This window comes from Lithobates pipiens, unplaced genomic scaffold (assembly GCF_037356315.1).
Source record: "Lithobates pipiens isolate NorthernLeopardFrog02 unplaced genomic scaffold, aLitPip1_a1.2 Scaffold_25, whole genome shotgun sequence".
NCBI classification, from domain to species: domain Eukaryota; kingdom Metazoa; phylum Chordata; class Amphibia; order Anura; family Ranidae; genus Lithobates; species Lithobates pipiens.
In genome coordinates, this window is record NW_027507787.1 from 37726067 (window position 1) to 37743079 (window position 17013).

Consider the following 17013-nt stretch of genomic DNA (forward strand, 5'->3'; position numbering starts at 1 on the left):
GCTGCAAATTTTATCATTACTGTGACATTATGGCGGACAGATGTAACACTTTTGCCGCTATTTTGGGACCATTCACATTTATACAGCGATCAGTGCGATTAAAAATGCACTGATTACTGTGTAAATGTGACTGGCAGTGAAGGGGTTAACCAGCAGGGGGCGCTGCAGGGGTCAAGTGTGTTCTAGGGATGTATTATAACTGTAGGGGGGATGGGCTACGTGTGGCGTGACACTGATCACCGCTTTGTTTACATCAGCATTTCCCTGTTCTTCCTCTTTGTGAGACGATCATGGCTATCCCCACAGACATCGAGTCCACGGGATCAGCTATCACACTTACAGAGCTTGCGGCAGGCATGCAAGCGCCGCCAGCAGCACATGTGCACGCCCACAATGCTGCATCCTAAAGGGCAACGTACAGATATGTTAATATGCCTGTACGTGCCCTTCTGCCAACATATATCGGCGTGAGCCGGTCGGCAAGGGGTTAATGATTTTTCTCATAGCGAAAAAAGAATACAAACTTGGAACATAGTAAACATTCAGCACTACAATTTAACAGCAACAGTGTACAATGCAGCTCCTGTTCCAAATAAAAGAAATACATATTCATTATATGCAGTACAATATCCTCCCCTGCTGTACCAGGGGACGTTATAGGTGCCCATCCAGGCTTACACAAGCCTCACTGCTCACCACATATGACAACCATCAACCAGGAGGCAGTTAATCTGATGTTGTTGAGCTGATTTCTATCCAACCACCCCACACCTTTTTAAACTTATCAGGTACCCCTCTATTGAGATACGTGGCTTCATACATTGGTAGAGCCTTATTAATCAATGCCTTCCAGGCTATAATGGTACGGGCCGATATCACTTTACAAGCGCAAGGTGAGCAAAGTACGGATCACATTTTTGGGTGCTAAAGTGTCCACCAAGCCCAACAGACAGACTTATATAGATGGTGCAATGGTGATCGTAGTGACCGACCTAACACAGTCCAGCACCCCCACCCTGAACTGCCGGATGTGTGGGCAAAGCCAAAAGATGTGTAAAAAATCTGCCCTAGGTGTATCACACCTCCAACAGTTCGACGTGTGAACAGGGAAAACCCTTGTTAGTTTAGTAAGGGTTTAGTATATCATATGAAGGAACTTGAACTGTATCAAGTGATCATGCGCCGACACCAGTCTAGCAAATGTGGTGCTCCATACATTATCCCAATCATCATTGTCAAGCTGCAGGAAATCCGGCATCCATGCAGCACGACAGGTTGCTAGAGCCTTTGCAGTATCTATGAATAATTCCTTGTAGATAGTAGACAAGGCTTTAGGTAGGTCTTTATCCCTGAGCAGTGATTCCAGTTTTCCATCCCACACATCCAGAGTGGAGGACCCAAATTGGACAGAAAAACCATGTCTGAACTGGAAGAAAGGAAACAGGTGCGAGCTGGGGAGCTGATACTTCTGATAATAAACAATAAAAAAACTTGTGCTAAGTTGATCAAATTGTGATATATAAAAGATTTCAACAGCTGTGCAAAGGTGCTACAACCTTAAACAGCGAAAAGAATATAAACAGCGCTGGCAGAAAAAAACTAATTACTCTGAGCAATTCAGCGTGAGACATAATAACTAGTGCTTTGTGAACTAAACGTATATAAAACGTATACACTTAAGATACACACAATCTATAAAGTGCTTAGTGCTCATAAAATACATTGAATAAAGTGCAGCAGTGCTCCAGACTTGTTAGGTGCCACAGTAAACCATTGACGCAATTTCCGCATCCGTGGAACACACAACAACCAGTGGCGGAATCTCAGATGATTTCTAACTAATGCTTGTTTTTGCCAGCTATCCTGTAGTGACACCTAGCTTGCGCTTTGCACTTTATTTTACCGGTATTTCACTATGAGTTTTCTCTCTGTTTTCCCATCTATGGATTGTGCTGAATCCTCTCTGTTTTAAGATTTCCTTCTGGAGAAGCCTCCGAGCAACCATTCCTCATACCCCAGATCACAGCCTATTTCGGCCCAGACTACAAATCTGAGGAGCCATTATTTTTGGTGAGTGGGATCACCGAAGGAGGAGTGTGGCACCTAACAAGTTTGGAGCACTGCTGCACTTTATTCAATGTATTTTATGAGCACTAAGCACTTTATAGATTGTGTGTATCTCATGTGTGAATTATTCAGAGTAATTTATTTTTTTCTGCCAGCGGTACTTACTTCTGAGCACATCAAATGTCAACAACACCCCATTTCCAACCACTGCACCCACTGTTTTTATCCCATATCTAGTCCAGATGATTGGATCTGGATAAGCAAAAAAGTGACATAAGCTTGGATTACGCCACAGAGTATAAGGTGACACCATATCACCCTGAAGTTCAGTCCTTTTAGTCAAGGCCCACGCTCTGATAAAGGTCACATGGACCTTTATAATCTTTAATCCTTTGGTACCGCCACCCCATTGTAAACAATTTATTAAGTATCATCAAATTGTATCTGTATACTTATTTTTAGTTTTAATAGAGTAGAGAGAGGCTAAAACCCCTGTCAGGGTTAACTGCTATCCAGGGCTCCTTAATGAGGGTTACACACGCTTCATTTTTTTTTTTTCAATTGATGTGCATTTTCGATCAAAATGACTAAGTCCGCCAACATTCAAATAGCCATAACTTCCCTTCTGATAAATTTCGACTCAATTTTGATAAAGATCAATCAAACTTAGTCGACTGCCCAAAAAATTATGGATTGTTTTGCATCAGTTGGCATCACTGAGATACTTTGTTCATGAATACAATCTTATTTCTTCAGTTCAAATTATGAGATTATGTGGACAAAAAGAGATATGAAGGTTAATTTATGATCAGAAGTTATTTTCGCTATCAAATGAAATCCACTTCCTTGTCCACCTCAACCCTCCAATGCCTAAAAGCATTACTTTCGTCTTGGTCTTACAGCATTAATAAGAAGAATTATTGCCATAAAAATGACAATTTTATTAAAGCTTTTATACCTTTTTCGCACCCTTCCTGCCCCATATCTTCCTATGCCTATTTGCCTGAGCTGACAAAAAGCCACAAGTCTCAAGACATACTATTTTCATACAATAGAAATAAGGGGGCTTGGGTGTCCTAAATTTCATCAAATAATTACTAGCTGTCAAGATTATTTAATTGATCGCTCTTCATACTGAGTAACATCCTCTCTTATGGGTCGCTTTGGAGGCACTTTACTGCTGTCTGATCTCTCTCCGATTGCTCACATAACTCCCTTCAAAATTCAGATCTATAAGCCCTCTAATGAGCCACAAACTCAGAGCCTCCACTAAGTACTCTAGCAATTTAATTTTGCCACACCTGCCCCTTCTCCATCTTTTAGGTGACCCACTATACTTTCCAGGGCTAGAGTCACCCAGTGCATTTCACTGGTGACTCACAAATTCTATAACCTCTACTCTTTCATCAACAGTCACACTGTTTACGCTTGGGCAGAAATCAGGGACAAGTATCAGGCTCCATCTCCTGAACTTTTTACAAATTGAGCATTGGCTAAAAACTGTACTTTCTAATAAAGACCTGACACCCTGACTCTCAATATTTGAGCACATTTGCCGTCGCATACCTCTTTTTCCCAGACTCATCTCCTCGCAAATGAATGACCTCCAAAGTCCTAACAATCATGCTTACATTTCTAAATGGGAACAGAACCTTAAAAAGGCCAGAGATAAGGAAGACTGGACACAAATCTGGTCCACGTTAACCTTATTCTCCATCAATAAACTTAAATTTGAATCATCCCCATATGGTATATGAAGAAGAAGGAATACCCCTCAAAACATGTCCGTTTTCTTTGGACTTTCATCTCACCCAGCAGATCTTGCTGGATGATGCTTATGATGGACTTTTTATTATCTGCATTTTTTTACCACTCGTTTGTGAGTATGCAATTTTACCTTTAAATACATTTCAGTGTTAGAAAGGTAATGCCAAGGCTGGTGCGCCCCCGGTCCTTGTTTTCTTTTAGAGTTTGTTCTGAGTTCCCCTGACCTTTTGAGAGTAGCAGTACAGCTGATGCAGAGTCGTTATTTGTGGAGACCTTTTTCCCTATTTACCCTAAGGCAATCTTTTGAGCGCAGGAGCATTTGTTTCTTTTTATATTGAGTTGGCATATTGTCCTGTCTCATTTAGCACACCTCTATTCATCGTTCACCGGCGCCTGCTTCAGAGGCTGCTCTGTTCCTGGGATGTTCTCCATATATTGTGGACTTGCCCTGTGCTCTCCAGGCCCTGGAAGAAAGTTCCTAAACTCTTACAGTCATTGCTGACATGTTCCCTCCCTAGAAACCCTTGGCACATCTTACTACATTTAAAGCCCCAGGTCTGACAAGATCTCAATTTAAATTGGCAACGTATGTTTTACTGACAGCTAAACAAACTATAGCAAGAGCTTGGAAACAGCTAATTGTTTCTTTCACAGAGGTCTGCTGTCACTTAGACACTTTCTTCATTAATGAAAAGCTTACTAACTTCCTTCTTGATAAGAGTAAGAAATTCCTAAAGATATATACCCAGTGGATACAACTCACCCACCACTCCATGTCTGTAAAACATTACACAGAGCTATAGGCATCAAAGCTCTGGAACTCTGACTAGAGTGTCATGAGTTGCAGGAGGTAAAATCGCTTGATTCTCTCCAGTGGAGACATTATGTTCTCCAAGTTGGGGGGCAGGGGAAGCCGCCCCCACTGGGAGAACACAGTGATTAGTGCTAGTGGCTATAGCAACCACTCGCAATAATTACATGTAAAATCTGACAGGCTTGTTGTACCCAAGTTGATCAATCGATCAACTTGGGTAAATTCCGTCTGCCCTTAAATCAGGGGTAGGGAACCTTAAATGGTTCGAATCTTGAGCGGTTCCTGCTGAACCAGCCGAGATTCAAACCATCTATGGCCGGCTTAACAGAGCATTGGATAGCAGTAAACCTGACTAATGCTTCCCAATTATAAAAAAAACAAAAATTATTTGGCTATAAATACATTTTAAATATGCAGATGATCCTTAAAACAGATTCATCCTCCTGCTTTAATGCACTTTACTTTAACCCACTTTTCCCATCCTGAACATAGATGCCCGCTTTCCCCCTTTGCACACCCTAAATAAAAGAACATAGGCAAACTATTGTCTGACTATACTCTTCAAACTTCATACACAAATGCACACAAATGTTATTTTTCAGTCTTTAAAACACAGCATCTTGCCTCATGGGTATACAAAAATTGATTATACGAGCACATCAAATAAACTGTATTATAATTTATATGAGCATGTAACTTTTTTGTTATCAAGGTTTATTGTGTAATATTACTTCATCAGAATAATCCTACAATATCCAATAATAGTGTTTTCTAACTTGTTTTATACCCCAGTTTGTTTCTTGTTTCCCTACTATGCAAAAAACAGAAAATTGTTACCAGTACTTACCGTAATTTTCCTTTCCTGGCCCGACCTCACGTCCGCACACCTGGGTTTACTCCTCCTATGAACCCTTAGGAGCACCTTTACCCTAGAACATAAAAAGAGAGCCCCACCCTTTCCCCTTCCCTCCCTCTTGTTCTTCTATATTTATCAGCGACAGACCACTTAGGGAGGGAAGAAAAGTTGTGCTGATATGAGGCCCTGCCAGGAAAGGAAAATTATAATAAGTATTGGTAATAATTTTCCATTTTCCTGGCCAGCCTCACATTAGCCCACCTGGGATCTAACTTGGCTATCTAGGGTGGGAAAATCAAATAAAATAACATGCTTCACAAATAGACTTTATTTTGTCTGAAAAGGTCAACATCACTGCAGTTTCAAATCTAGTTGTACTAGTTGGCATTACCCTCAGTTTATAGTGTCTGGCAAAGGTCGCACAGGAACTCCAGCTGGCAGTTCTGCATATTTCTTCCACCAACACTCTGGTAAGTACTGCCCATGAGGCTGCCACCCCTCTTGTTGAGTGAGCTTATAACACCTGTGGAGGAGCCCTGTTGCTTGTATGCCAGGCTAATTGTCCTGGTGATCCAAGTTGATATGATCTTTGCCAATGCTGCCTCCTCTCTCTTAGGTCCTGATGGTAAAATGAATAGACTTTTGGATTATGTATCTATTGGGCACACAGTAGGTACGTTGTAAATAAGCTGACCAGTGGTCTAAGGTCTAGCTCATCTGTTTGTGCCAGTGGCTGTTTGAAACTTGGTACGATTGACTACCAATTTATGTGAAACTTAGAGATTACCTTGGAGGCTGGTGAGGGCCGCAGAATTACCTTATCTGCCAGAATAATGCAAGCAGATTTTTTCAAGATAGGGCTGCTATTTCCGACACCCTTCTGGTTGACGTAATGGCTGTAAGAAAGGTTAATTTAGCTGTTAGAAACCACAATAGACATGTCTCTGTGGGAACTAATGGAGGTTGTTAGCAGAGCCTTTAGTACTGTGCCCAAGATCCAGGTTGGGAAGAGGTTCCTCCTAGGAGTTCGTATTCTCATTATCGCCCTGAGAAATTGTATTAAGGGCTCTTCTGCCTGCTTGCGGCCTGTGAACACCTCATTCTCCAGCAAAGAATACAAATCATCCCCTAATTATGGAATACATGGTGTTCAATGAGGCTTTCCTTGCCTTCAATAGTGTGGTAATTTGGCTAATTCAAGAGACAAGCCGCTAGTTGCAGCCTCCCTGGATTGGATGGATCCACTGGAGCTGCTTCAGTAGGTCTCTCTTCAGGGGCAGTGATATTGGTGGAGTTGACACCATCTGTAATAGTCTTCAAGGCCAGAAGGGTAGTATCAGGATGGCATGGGTCATTTCTTTCAAAATCTTCAATAATGTCTTCAAGATCAGAGGAACAGGAGGGAAGATCTGCTGGGCTGAGGGACATGTCCTGCGACAGGGTGTCCGGTAACCTCCACCATACAAGGTTCTGGTGGATTCGTGTTGGCAAACAGATCCTCTGCTCTAGGGATGCGCCGCTCCACTAACATAAGAAAGACATCTGAAAAGCTCTTGCGTGAAATTTCACCCAGGTTACTGCAGGCTTTGCTGCCGTAAACATCCCCAGGAGTGTCATGCAGTCTCTTCCTGAAAGTACAGGTGATCTCATCACATGTGTCAACGCAAGCTATGAGCTCGGCCACTTTGTTATCAGGTAGGAAGATCTGTCCTCTTTGTGTATTGAATATCAGAACCAGGTACTCCATCTTTTGAGATGGTATTAAATGGCTCTTTAGAGAATTTACAAGCCAACTAAAGTCGGAGAGGATCTGTAATACCCGGTTGTGTTCTCGTGTTCAGTTCTTCACTTGATTGGGCTACTATCAGGATATCATCCAAGTAATGGTAGATTCTTATCTTTCTTAGACAATGTTTGCAATGGTGGATAGTTGCACTTTGTAGAAAACTCTGGGAGCCGTGTTGATCCCAAAAGGCAAGCATCTGAATTGATAATGGTCTTCTCCCAATGTGAATCTCAGATACCTCTGGTGGCGCTTGTTTATTGGAATGTGCAGGTACGCATCTGCCAGATCAATTGATATCAGCCAATTGTCTGGCTGTATCACTGATGTATACATTAATTCTATCCTGAATCCTTGGGGATCGATGAATAGGTTCAGAGATATTAAGCCTAAGTCTCGTCTGAGGTCCCCTGATACCTTGGGTACCAAGAAGATCAGTGAATAAATGCCTTTTCTGTGCCTTTGTAGAGGTACTGATATAATTGCATTCTTCTGATGCCATTCGGTTACATATTCTAGCAAATATTCTCACTTCCTCCAAACTTGTGGCCAGTCTGTCTGGACAAAGATATTCGGTGGTTTCTCTTGAAACACTGTCTTGTAGCCCATTTTTATTGTCTTTTGGACCCATTGATCCCTGACCTTTTTTCCGCCCCTCCAAAAGGCCTGGCGCCCACCTGAAAGAGTTGGATGGTTACACCGTCAAAAAGTTTTTTTTTTAGTCTGGGCTACTCGTGATTTCACACCCCTTAAAAAGGAGTTCTGCATTACTCTCCATTGGCCCCTCGCATATTCCTGTCTGGACCTATATGATCTTGCCTCTCATTTTCAGCATCACAGAGTGCTCTGAGTCTCGCTAGCAAATTTACAAGGTCTATGGATGCTTCTGCCAGAAAGGCTGCTATCAGATTTAGTTCTTTCAATGCCGTAATGATCCTGGCCCTCTCCACTCCAGATCTTATTGCTGTCTCCACGTTTGTGACCTATACCTTTAAGGACCTAGAAATGGAGGTCAGCGATATGATCGCAAAAAGGCTGCGCCTGCCACCGAGTATATCTTCTTAGGATCTACGTCTGCTCGCCTATCCATCGGGTCCTTAAAGATGGTGGAGTCTCCTAAGGGAAGAGATACCTGCCTTGCCAGGTATTGCAAGACTGCGCCCACCCCTGGCGGTGTCTCCCAGAAATCGTCATTGGTGGCTCTAAACGGATATAGCTTTGTAAAACGAATTTGGTTATTTGTTTTGTTCTTAGGTTTTTCCCATTCGTCCTCAAATAATTCTTGGTTTTGCATCATAAACGGAAATGTTGCTCCCTGCTTTTTCAGGTTTGGAAAGTATCTCTTTATCTTTTCTGGAGACTGAGAGTCTTGCTCCTATTCTATGGCTTCCTTTATAGCAGTGATATATGGATCTATAAATTGAATATCAAACAAACGTTTGGAAAATTCCTTCGATATTTCCAGCACTGGAGACAACCCTGTCTGTTCTGGGGTACCTCTTGTTTTAGGCCTACTCTTCAGCGGGCTTGTATTAGCAACTAGATGTACACTATCGGCTATGGCTTCCTGGATATAATCCTTGATTCTGATCGCCTCCACCTACTTATCTGTGGCCACATCTTTAATTCACTCGGCACACAGGAGTTTTCTGGGTCCCAACACAGGCCCTCAGCAGGCTGCCCTCTGACTTCTTTGGCTCTGCGGCTGGAGATTTACTGCAGCGAGGCCCACCTGGGGAGTGAGGCATATGGCTAGAGTATGGTTCTGGTTGCTGTGAAATTGAGCATTGGCGGATCTTTTCCTTTCTTAAATGTTTCTTTTTAGGGCTTTTGCTCTTAAAAGATAAACACTTAGTCAGTCTGGTGTAGAGCACTCTTTTCCTGTCCCTCATAGCCCCCTCCTACCTTTCTGACGATCTCTGTGCCTTGTGTGGCTGTGGAAAGCTCATAGCTATAGATAGAAAAAGTAAGATTAGTATAATCCTTTTTTTCCGGCCCTTTAAGATCTCTTCATAGCTTACTGGCAATAAGGCAGTAATTTCACCAGGTCGCACCAGAGGGAAAGTGTCAGGGCACCAACAGCAATAGAAGTGCTCAAGGACTTGGCAGCTCGGCCAGTACTACACATGGCCACAGGAATTCTCACTGGTGCATAACCAATGCACACAGGCGCACATGCATGCACAGTGCATGTGCGCAAGGAGGTGCGCGCACAAGTGTGGCCAGACCATGCATGCGTGCTGGCGCTCAGACATACGCGCTCACAATCTAGTTTTGGTGCCCATGAGCCTTTATAAGGGAGCCTGTCAGTGATTACAGTTTCTGATTGATCTTCGGCTCCTTCAGTGTGTTATCTCCATGATATTCCTGTTCCTGTGTCTCCTGTTACCGACCTGGCTTGACCTCCTCCTGCTTCCTATGTTTGAGGTCAGCTATCCACCACGTCTGCTCTGATACCCACCTGGCTCCTTACTATGGCTTCCTCCAACCTGGCTCCAGTCTTGGCACTATCCTAGACCTGCAACATCTTGCTGACCTCTCATGTTTCACCCTCAGGGGGATCTGTAACTTGGGAAGCCCTCTCTCTCCGTTGGCCTCCAGCACCTGGTACATAGTAGAAAGCCTGCAGGTGAGAGGCAATGAAGCAGAGGCTCCACCGGGTGACAGCAGAGAGCTGATTGAAGATCAGGAAGGGGAAAAGAGAATAAGAAACAATGTAAGCACACTAAAAATGGCCAGAACCAGATCCACACCACACAGAGAATTCAGCAGCCTCACTGCACACTGACCTACACAGTGGGCTGCTGTCACTGTGGAATTCCGAGCCTCCACCATTGCGACTTACAGTTTTATGCAGAGCAGTTGATAATCAATGCCTGTTGCTCACTCTCCTACTCGGGACATCAGCATCAGCCTAAGGAAAAGCTGAGGAGACTGGCCGGGTAGCCCTAGTATAGCACAAGAAAGACAGGTTAGAGAGGGATCCTGCTAATAGCACACCACAGCCATAGAAATGTAAGGTTCTTTAAGCCATCTATGCCTGTGGCCCCATCACTAAGGGTGTCTGGGTTTTTAAGAAGATTTACCTCTATCACTCTGGACCTTCAAGCCCCAGGAGAGACTGAACCTGGGTGGGGAGGTTCGGCAGGGGGAGCGCCATGCTCTCTCTCTCTATCTCGCTGTTTCTGCTGGCATGGAGTCGACCAAGAAAGGAGAACAAGAGGGAGCCGGAGGGACTCTCTATTTATGTGCTAGGCTAAAGATGGTTCTGAGTGTCCATAAGGCCCCTTTCACACATGTAGACATTATGTCTGTATTTCATCCATCCGTTTGCGGATGAAATACCGACATACATGCATTCCTATGGGATAGCAGGTGTCTGCGGATGAACATCTGCAGACACCCACTATTGTCCGCCTCCGCAATTGTCCGATTCTTGAGACGGAGGAAAATCCTATTTTTCTATCCGTCTGTAGAGCGGATCGGATGAACACAGACAGACGGTCCGTGCTCATCCGATCCCCATAGAGGAGAGTGGAGAGCTGACAGGGCGGTGTCAGACCGCCCTGTCCGCCGCCGGCTCAGCGGGGACAACGGAGCGGTCCCCGCTGAGCAAGCGGATCATCACGGGGCGGATCATTACTGATCCGTCACGTGTGAAAGGGGCCTAAGAGGAGTAAACCCAGGTGAGGCTGGCCATGACAACTAAAAACAGATTTAGTTTAAAAAAAAAAAAACAACAAAACGAAATGTGCAGATGTTCAAGTAATCATGTCTATACCCCTGTATTGGTTGATGTCTAATATCTTTAACAGAATGCAGTTTTAGATCATTTTATTATGTGCCTAGAACTAGATGTTATTCAAATAACAGATTATAATATAGTAACAATACAATGTCTTTTTAATCCCAGGCCTCCTCAAGCTACATTAAAGAAAAATTTAAATCTTGTAAGGTTTACACCTCAAGATCAAATTCGTGAAAATAAGAATTTGGTGGTACGGGAGTTAGAAAAGAAACTCTCATTTAGAGAGGATGCACTCCCTCGGCAACAGGTGTGTAATGTCTATTATATAGTGATTATGTTATCCTCCTGAAAATGTTCACTGCTTGGCTTTCATGCTAACCCTGTGGCTTTAAAGTAGATTTAAGCCCTAACTTGATGATCCCACTCGAAGCATTTTAAAGCCACTTCCTGTCTACATGAACTCACACTAGTGTCAGCTCCTCTGGACTGGCTTCCTGATAATGGCAGCAGTGGACAATACCTGTATGACTGTATATCAGCATGATCACTTATAATCTCAATCAGAGATGCACAAGATAAGGTGACAACGCAGAAGCACAATTAGGAAACAGGAGCAAACTAACACTTTGTAACAGGAAGGGCCTAAACAAGGAATTTCCTGGTAGGATAACCAGGTGTTATTTTAGGATTAACCTGTCATGAAAACAATCTGGAATGGGATGCCATTGCAGGGAATATTTTCTTGGCTTTTATTCTGATACGTTATGTCCCATTTTTCTTAGTGGTCCAGAACAACTATGCATATTAAGAAAGTTTGCAAAAAATCAACTTTTCAAAAGTTGAGGATTTTCACTTCAGTAGTGATTCTATGTTAGACAGACTAGCAGAAAACAGAAAATGTAATTATAGATACTTACCATAATTTTCCATTCCTGATGGCTCCATGTCAGTACAGCTGGGTATGGGCCCTGCCCCCCCCCCCCCCCATGCCACCAGAACCTAACTCATAAATTTGAGCCCAACTGCAGCCTCGGCATTCTGTAACTAGTCCTACCAAGCTGGGTGGGAATAGTGCTGACATGGAACTTGTCAGGAAAGGAAAATTACGGTAAGTATCTGTCATTCAATTTTGTATTTTCCCTGATGGCTCCATGTCAGCATAGCTGGGAACTAACTAGCCACACGGAGAGGGATAATTCTACACACTCCTTAGTTCTGGCTAAAAGCAGATGCCAGGATGCATCTGTCAAACTCAACTGTCATTGAGGCTGCTTTTATATTGACATCCACGTAACTGCCATGCATATCATCTCTGGGAACACTCGGCCTGCTGCCACTCACAAGGTCGAGACTCTTCTAGTGGAGAGTGTTGTGATCCCCCTGGCACAGTCAACCCTTACAAATTGTAGGCCTAGGGATGAGTTTCAACAACCAAGAGGCAATAATCTTGTTTGAAGCCATGAAATCATTGTGCGCTCCACCTGGAATCCTGGAATAACAAACAGCTGCTTTCGACTTCCTGATGCCAGAAGTCACCTTGATGTAACATTTTAAAGCTTTGTCCACATCCAATGGGCTAACTTCTTGGGTACACCACAAAAGGGACATAGGAAGGACAACTTCTTGTATGATATGGACTACTTTAGGCACAAATTTGAGCATCGGCATGAGTACCACCCTATCCGGGAAATGGTGAGAAAGGGTTCTTTAAACTCCCAAGGTCGCTAATATCAACATTATTCTGGCTGATGCAATTGCCACCAGGAAAGCAGATTTCAGCGAGAGGTACCACAGGGGCCACTTTGGTTGAAGGCATCTGATGCAAAAAAAGACCAACGCCAATAGGAGATCCCACTTCGGGAACATCAATCCCTTACAGAGGTTTCAATGAAATTGCAACTTGAAGAACAGTATAATTAAAGTGTTACTAAACCCACAACAGTAGCATCAGTCTCTATATGCAGTAAAGCATGCTCGTTATATTCATTGTGGAACCTAACGGGTTAATCCTCTGCATTGTGTAAAAAGGCTGTTTGATCCTGTCTTCTCTGATCTTCTCCTCCTTCCACTGTCCTCAATATATTACCTGATAATACAGAGCCAGGGACAGGCTGCACATGCTCAGTTTGGTGTGCATTGCTAGAGAGTTTTTTTTTTTTTTCTTGGGCACAGGGCCAATCAGCACTGTCCAGATAGAGGGTCGGGGGTCTTGCATCCTGATATTACAGTCAGTGCAGAATGAAAACTCCTCCTACAAGCTTTAATCAGCTGTTAAATTTCCATACTTGTAGGAATATAAAATATCAAGTTTCGAACAGAGGCTGATGAATGAGATAGAGTTTCGCTTGGAGCGCACCCCGGTAGATGAATCAGATGATGAAGTAGAACATGATGAGATCCCTACAGGAAAATGCATTGCACCTATCTTCGATCGTAGGCTGAAAAATTTCCGCGTTGTAGAAGGTGCATCAGTCACATTTACGTGCAAAGTTGTTGGGATACCTATACCCAAAGTAAGTGAAATGGTTTGGAGCGCTTAAAGAGAATGAATAGTGTTTTACATATGTTTTCTCGAATGTGTAATGTTCAGGAGTAGACAATATTTATTTTATATACATTTATTCAAGTATAACTGCATTTAAATGGGGGTTATTTACTAAAGGAAAATCCGCCTTTCACTGAAAGTGCACTTGGAAGTGCAGTCACTGTAGATCCGAGGGGGACATGCAAGGAAAATAAAAATAGCATTTTAGCTTGCACATGATTGGATGATAAAATCAGCAGAGCTTCCCCTCATTTCAGATCTACCCCTTAGATTTAGAGTGAACGCATTTCCAAGTGCACTTTCAGTGCAAAGTGGATTTACCTTTCGTAAATAACCCCCAATGTCTCACATTTACCCTTTTGTAGCCAGCTGATGGCAAGTCCAAATCTGATGCTCCTGAATTTCAGAGTGCTGATTTTCTGTTGTGCTGTAGTGTACAGAATTACAGGATCTCGGGACACACACATAGAACTTAGCGAGTGCAAAACCTGGTGCAGCTGCGCATGGTAGCCAATCAGCTTCTAATATTAGCTTGTTCAATTAAGCTTTGACAAAAATAAAACTGGCAGCTGATTGGTTTCTATGCAGAGCTGCATCAGATTTTGCACTCTCCAGTTTTAGTAATTCAACCCCTTAGTGGCTAAGAGGAAAGGTACACCATCTCCTGTCCTGCACAGTCTCCTCTGGATCTTCTTTCTTTTTTCTAAGATATGCATTGCATATATGAAAGAATGAAAACATCCCGAATCCAATGTTTAAAGTGGTTGTAAAGTCACAAGGTTTTTTACCTTCGTGCATTCTATGTCCCCCACAGCCCCCCTAATACTTACCTGAGCCCCCTCTCAATCCAGTGATTTCCACAAGAGTCTTGGCTCTCCGGTGACTCGTACTCTCGATTGGCTTTTGCCAGCAGTGTGAGCCATTGGCACCTGCTGCTGTTAATCACAGCCAGTGAGCCAATCAGTAGACGTAGGGGATGTGGCCGAGCCATGGCTCTGTGTGTGAATGGACACACAAAGCAACGGCTCTGGGGGCACCCGACAGGAGGGGGGCCAGGAGCACTGGCATGGGACCTGAGAAGAGGAAAATCCGGGCTGCTCTGTGCAAAATAACTGCACAGAGCAGGTAAGTATAACATGTTTGTTATTTAAAAAATCAAAACAATAAGATTTTAATACCGTTTTAATTTTAAAATAGATTTTTATACATTTTTATCAGCTTATACAGTTTGAAAAATACATAAATACAGTTAACCTAAAACCACTGTAGTTTCTTCTTAAATTATTGGATAAGCCACTTATGGCTGTTACCACCACACCAATGTAAAAACGAAAGCATACTTGTATCTTTATCTGTGATTATCCTTTTAAGTCACATTAGACCAATCTATTAAAGTGCTACCACTTGTACCTACAGGTAAGCCTATAATGAGGCTTACCTGTAGGTACTGTGAATATCTCCTACACATGCACAGTTTGGGAGAGATTCAGAGTGCATGCAGCCAATGACATCAGCAGCGCATGCCTTCTGAAGATCTGGCTTGCAGGGCCGGACCTTCAAAACCCATGCCGGAAACGGATGCTCCCACGCACATGCGCGAGAGTGAGGTCATCGCAACTCTGGCCAACAACATAGCCGGAGCTCATAAACCAGCTAGACAGAGGAGGGAACATGTCAGCTCTCTCAGTGGTGACTTTACAGCACTGCAAGGCTTTTGTTCCAAGGTGAGTATTTCATAATATGCTAGAATGCGATGCATACTAGCACATTATGCCATTGCCTTGCAGTTTTTTTTTTTTGTTAAGCATCTTTGGTTTATAACCGCTTTAGCTAGGCATTAAAGGAGAAGAACAGCCAAAGCTTGTTTGGCTGTACCTCTGCTGTGGATCATAGGAGTACAATTTGTCCTGCACTCCTGTGACCTATTTTCAGCCTTTCAGGCTTTAGCCTGCTGTCGGCTGACATCACAGAGTCAGTCTAGGCTGGCTCCAGTGAGCACACGGGGGATAAGCAGAGCAGACAGCAATGACTCACAGGGCACTGAGAACTGAGCGATCAGCGGTCTTTGATCGCTCGGTTCTCAGTCTTAGTGCCGGTTCACACTGATGCAAATTTGTTGCAAATTTGATGTGTTACAAAAAGCCTTGATGTGCATGTCATCCAAAAACAATGTTCAATGACGGTCATTCACATCTATACGTTGTGATTGCTATGCGAATGCAATGCAGCAACAAAAAGAGTCCTGTGTGAGTTTTCCTCTCCATAGACATCAGTGGAAACTGACATGAAATCGCATCTTGTGTTCAGATGTGTGCGAACGCTGCTTTTCCTGTGTAGATTTTTACATATCTCCCCGCCCCTCACAGAAATCTGAGCTGCTCCTAATCCCATCCGAAGAACACATTCAATTTGCATTAAAATTACACTGTCCTTAGCACAAATTGCAATGCAAAATCGCACTAAACTCCAGAAAAAATCTGCATGAGAATCGCACTCATTCACATTGCATAAGTGTGAACCCAGACTTAGAGTCGGCAGGGGGACAGATGCTGCATCCACCTAGGTAAGTATGATTTCTATAAAAATAAAATAAAAAAAAACATTCTTCTCTTGTAAGAACCAAACTTAGAATGTCTTCAGTATCTGTATCATTATAACAAACAGAAGCTTTTGGTACAAATGACAGTCATATGTAGCAATAGTGTGTGAAATAAAGTAGAACTAAAGGCAAATGTTTGTTTTTTTGGATAGTGTAGCTGCTGTGCCCCATACACACTATCAGTTTTTCAGCTGACTTTTTCCTTCGGATTTACCAAAACCATATAATATGAGGTCAAACTGATAGTGTGTATGGGTCTTTAGAGTTGATTTTTTTGCCATCTGTGTCCCATTGGGAAGATTTCCCTTTTATATCCTGTGCCATAGCCAAACAGGAAATGAGTGGTAATCCCTCCAAAGTGAGAGAAATCCTGGTTGTCACCAGGGTCACCGATACTAGTTTGCCCATTGGAAGGTTCCATTATATTCTGGTTCTGGTGACCACCCAAACTTTACTTTCACTCTCATTGATAATGGTAAATAGGACAAATAGAGGCAGTAAATCTCCCTAACAGCAGTAAAGATGCAGCAGAGATTGCAATCCTTCTCCACTCAATCTAAAACTAAAATCAGAATGCTTTTAGGTATACTTTAGGTATACTCAGAGAAGGCCTTATACTTAGCACTGGACATGAGTAATAAGAGCAGGCTTCATAAGAAAAATGGGGTTTATTTGTAATTATGGTGTAGTGCTAGTTGTACAGCCTCCATCTGCTTAAAGTGATTGTAAAGTCTTGTTTTGTTTAAAATAACAAACATGTTATACTTACTTGCTCTGTGCAGTGGTTTTGCACAGAGCAGCATGGATCCTCCTCTTCTCGGGTCCCTCTTCGGT

The 17013-nt window shown here is 43.0% G+C and overlaps 1 protein-coding gene across 9 annotated transcripts in view; it reads left to right on the plus strand.

The window, feature by feature from the left end:
- The window catches only part of MYPN (myopalladin), a 254461-nt gene that overhangs the window by 218211 nt on the left and 19237 nt on the right, over positions 1–17013 (plus strand). For all 9 annotated transcript variants that reach the window (XM_077454256.1, XM_077454259.1, XM_077454262.1 and 6 more), the window contains 2 exons: positions 11201–11342; positions 13327–13548. In XM_077454256.1, the coding sequence (XP_077310382.1) occupies positions 11201–11342; positions 13327–13548 (364 nt within the window). The remainder of the gene's footprint in view (positions 1–11200; positions 11343–13326; positions 13549–17013) is intronic.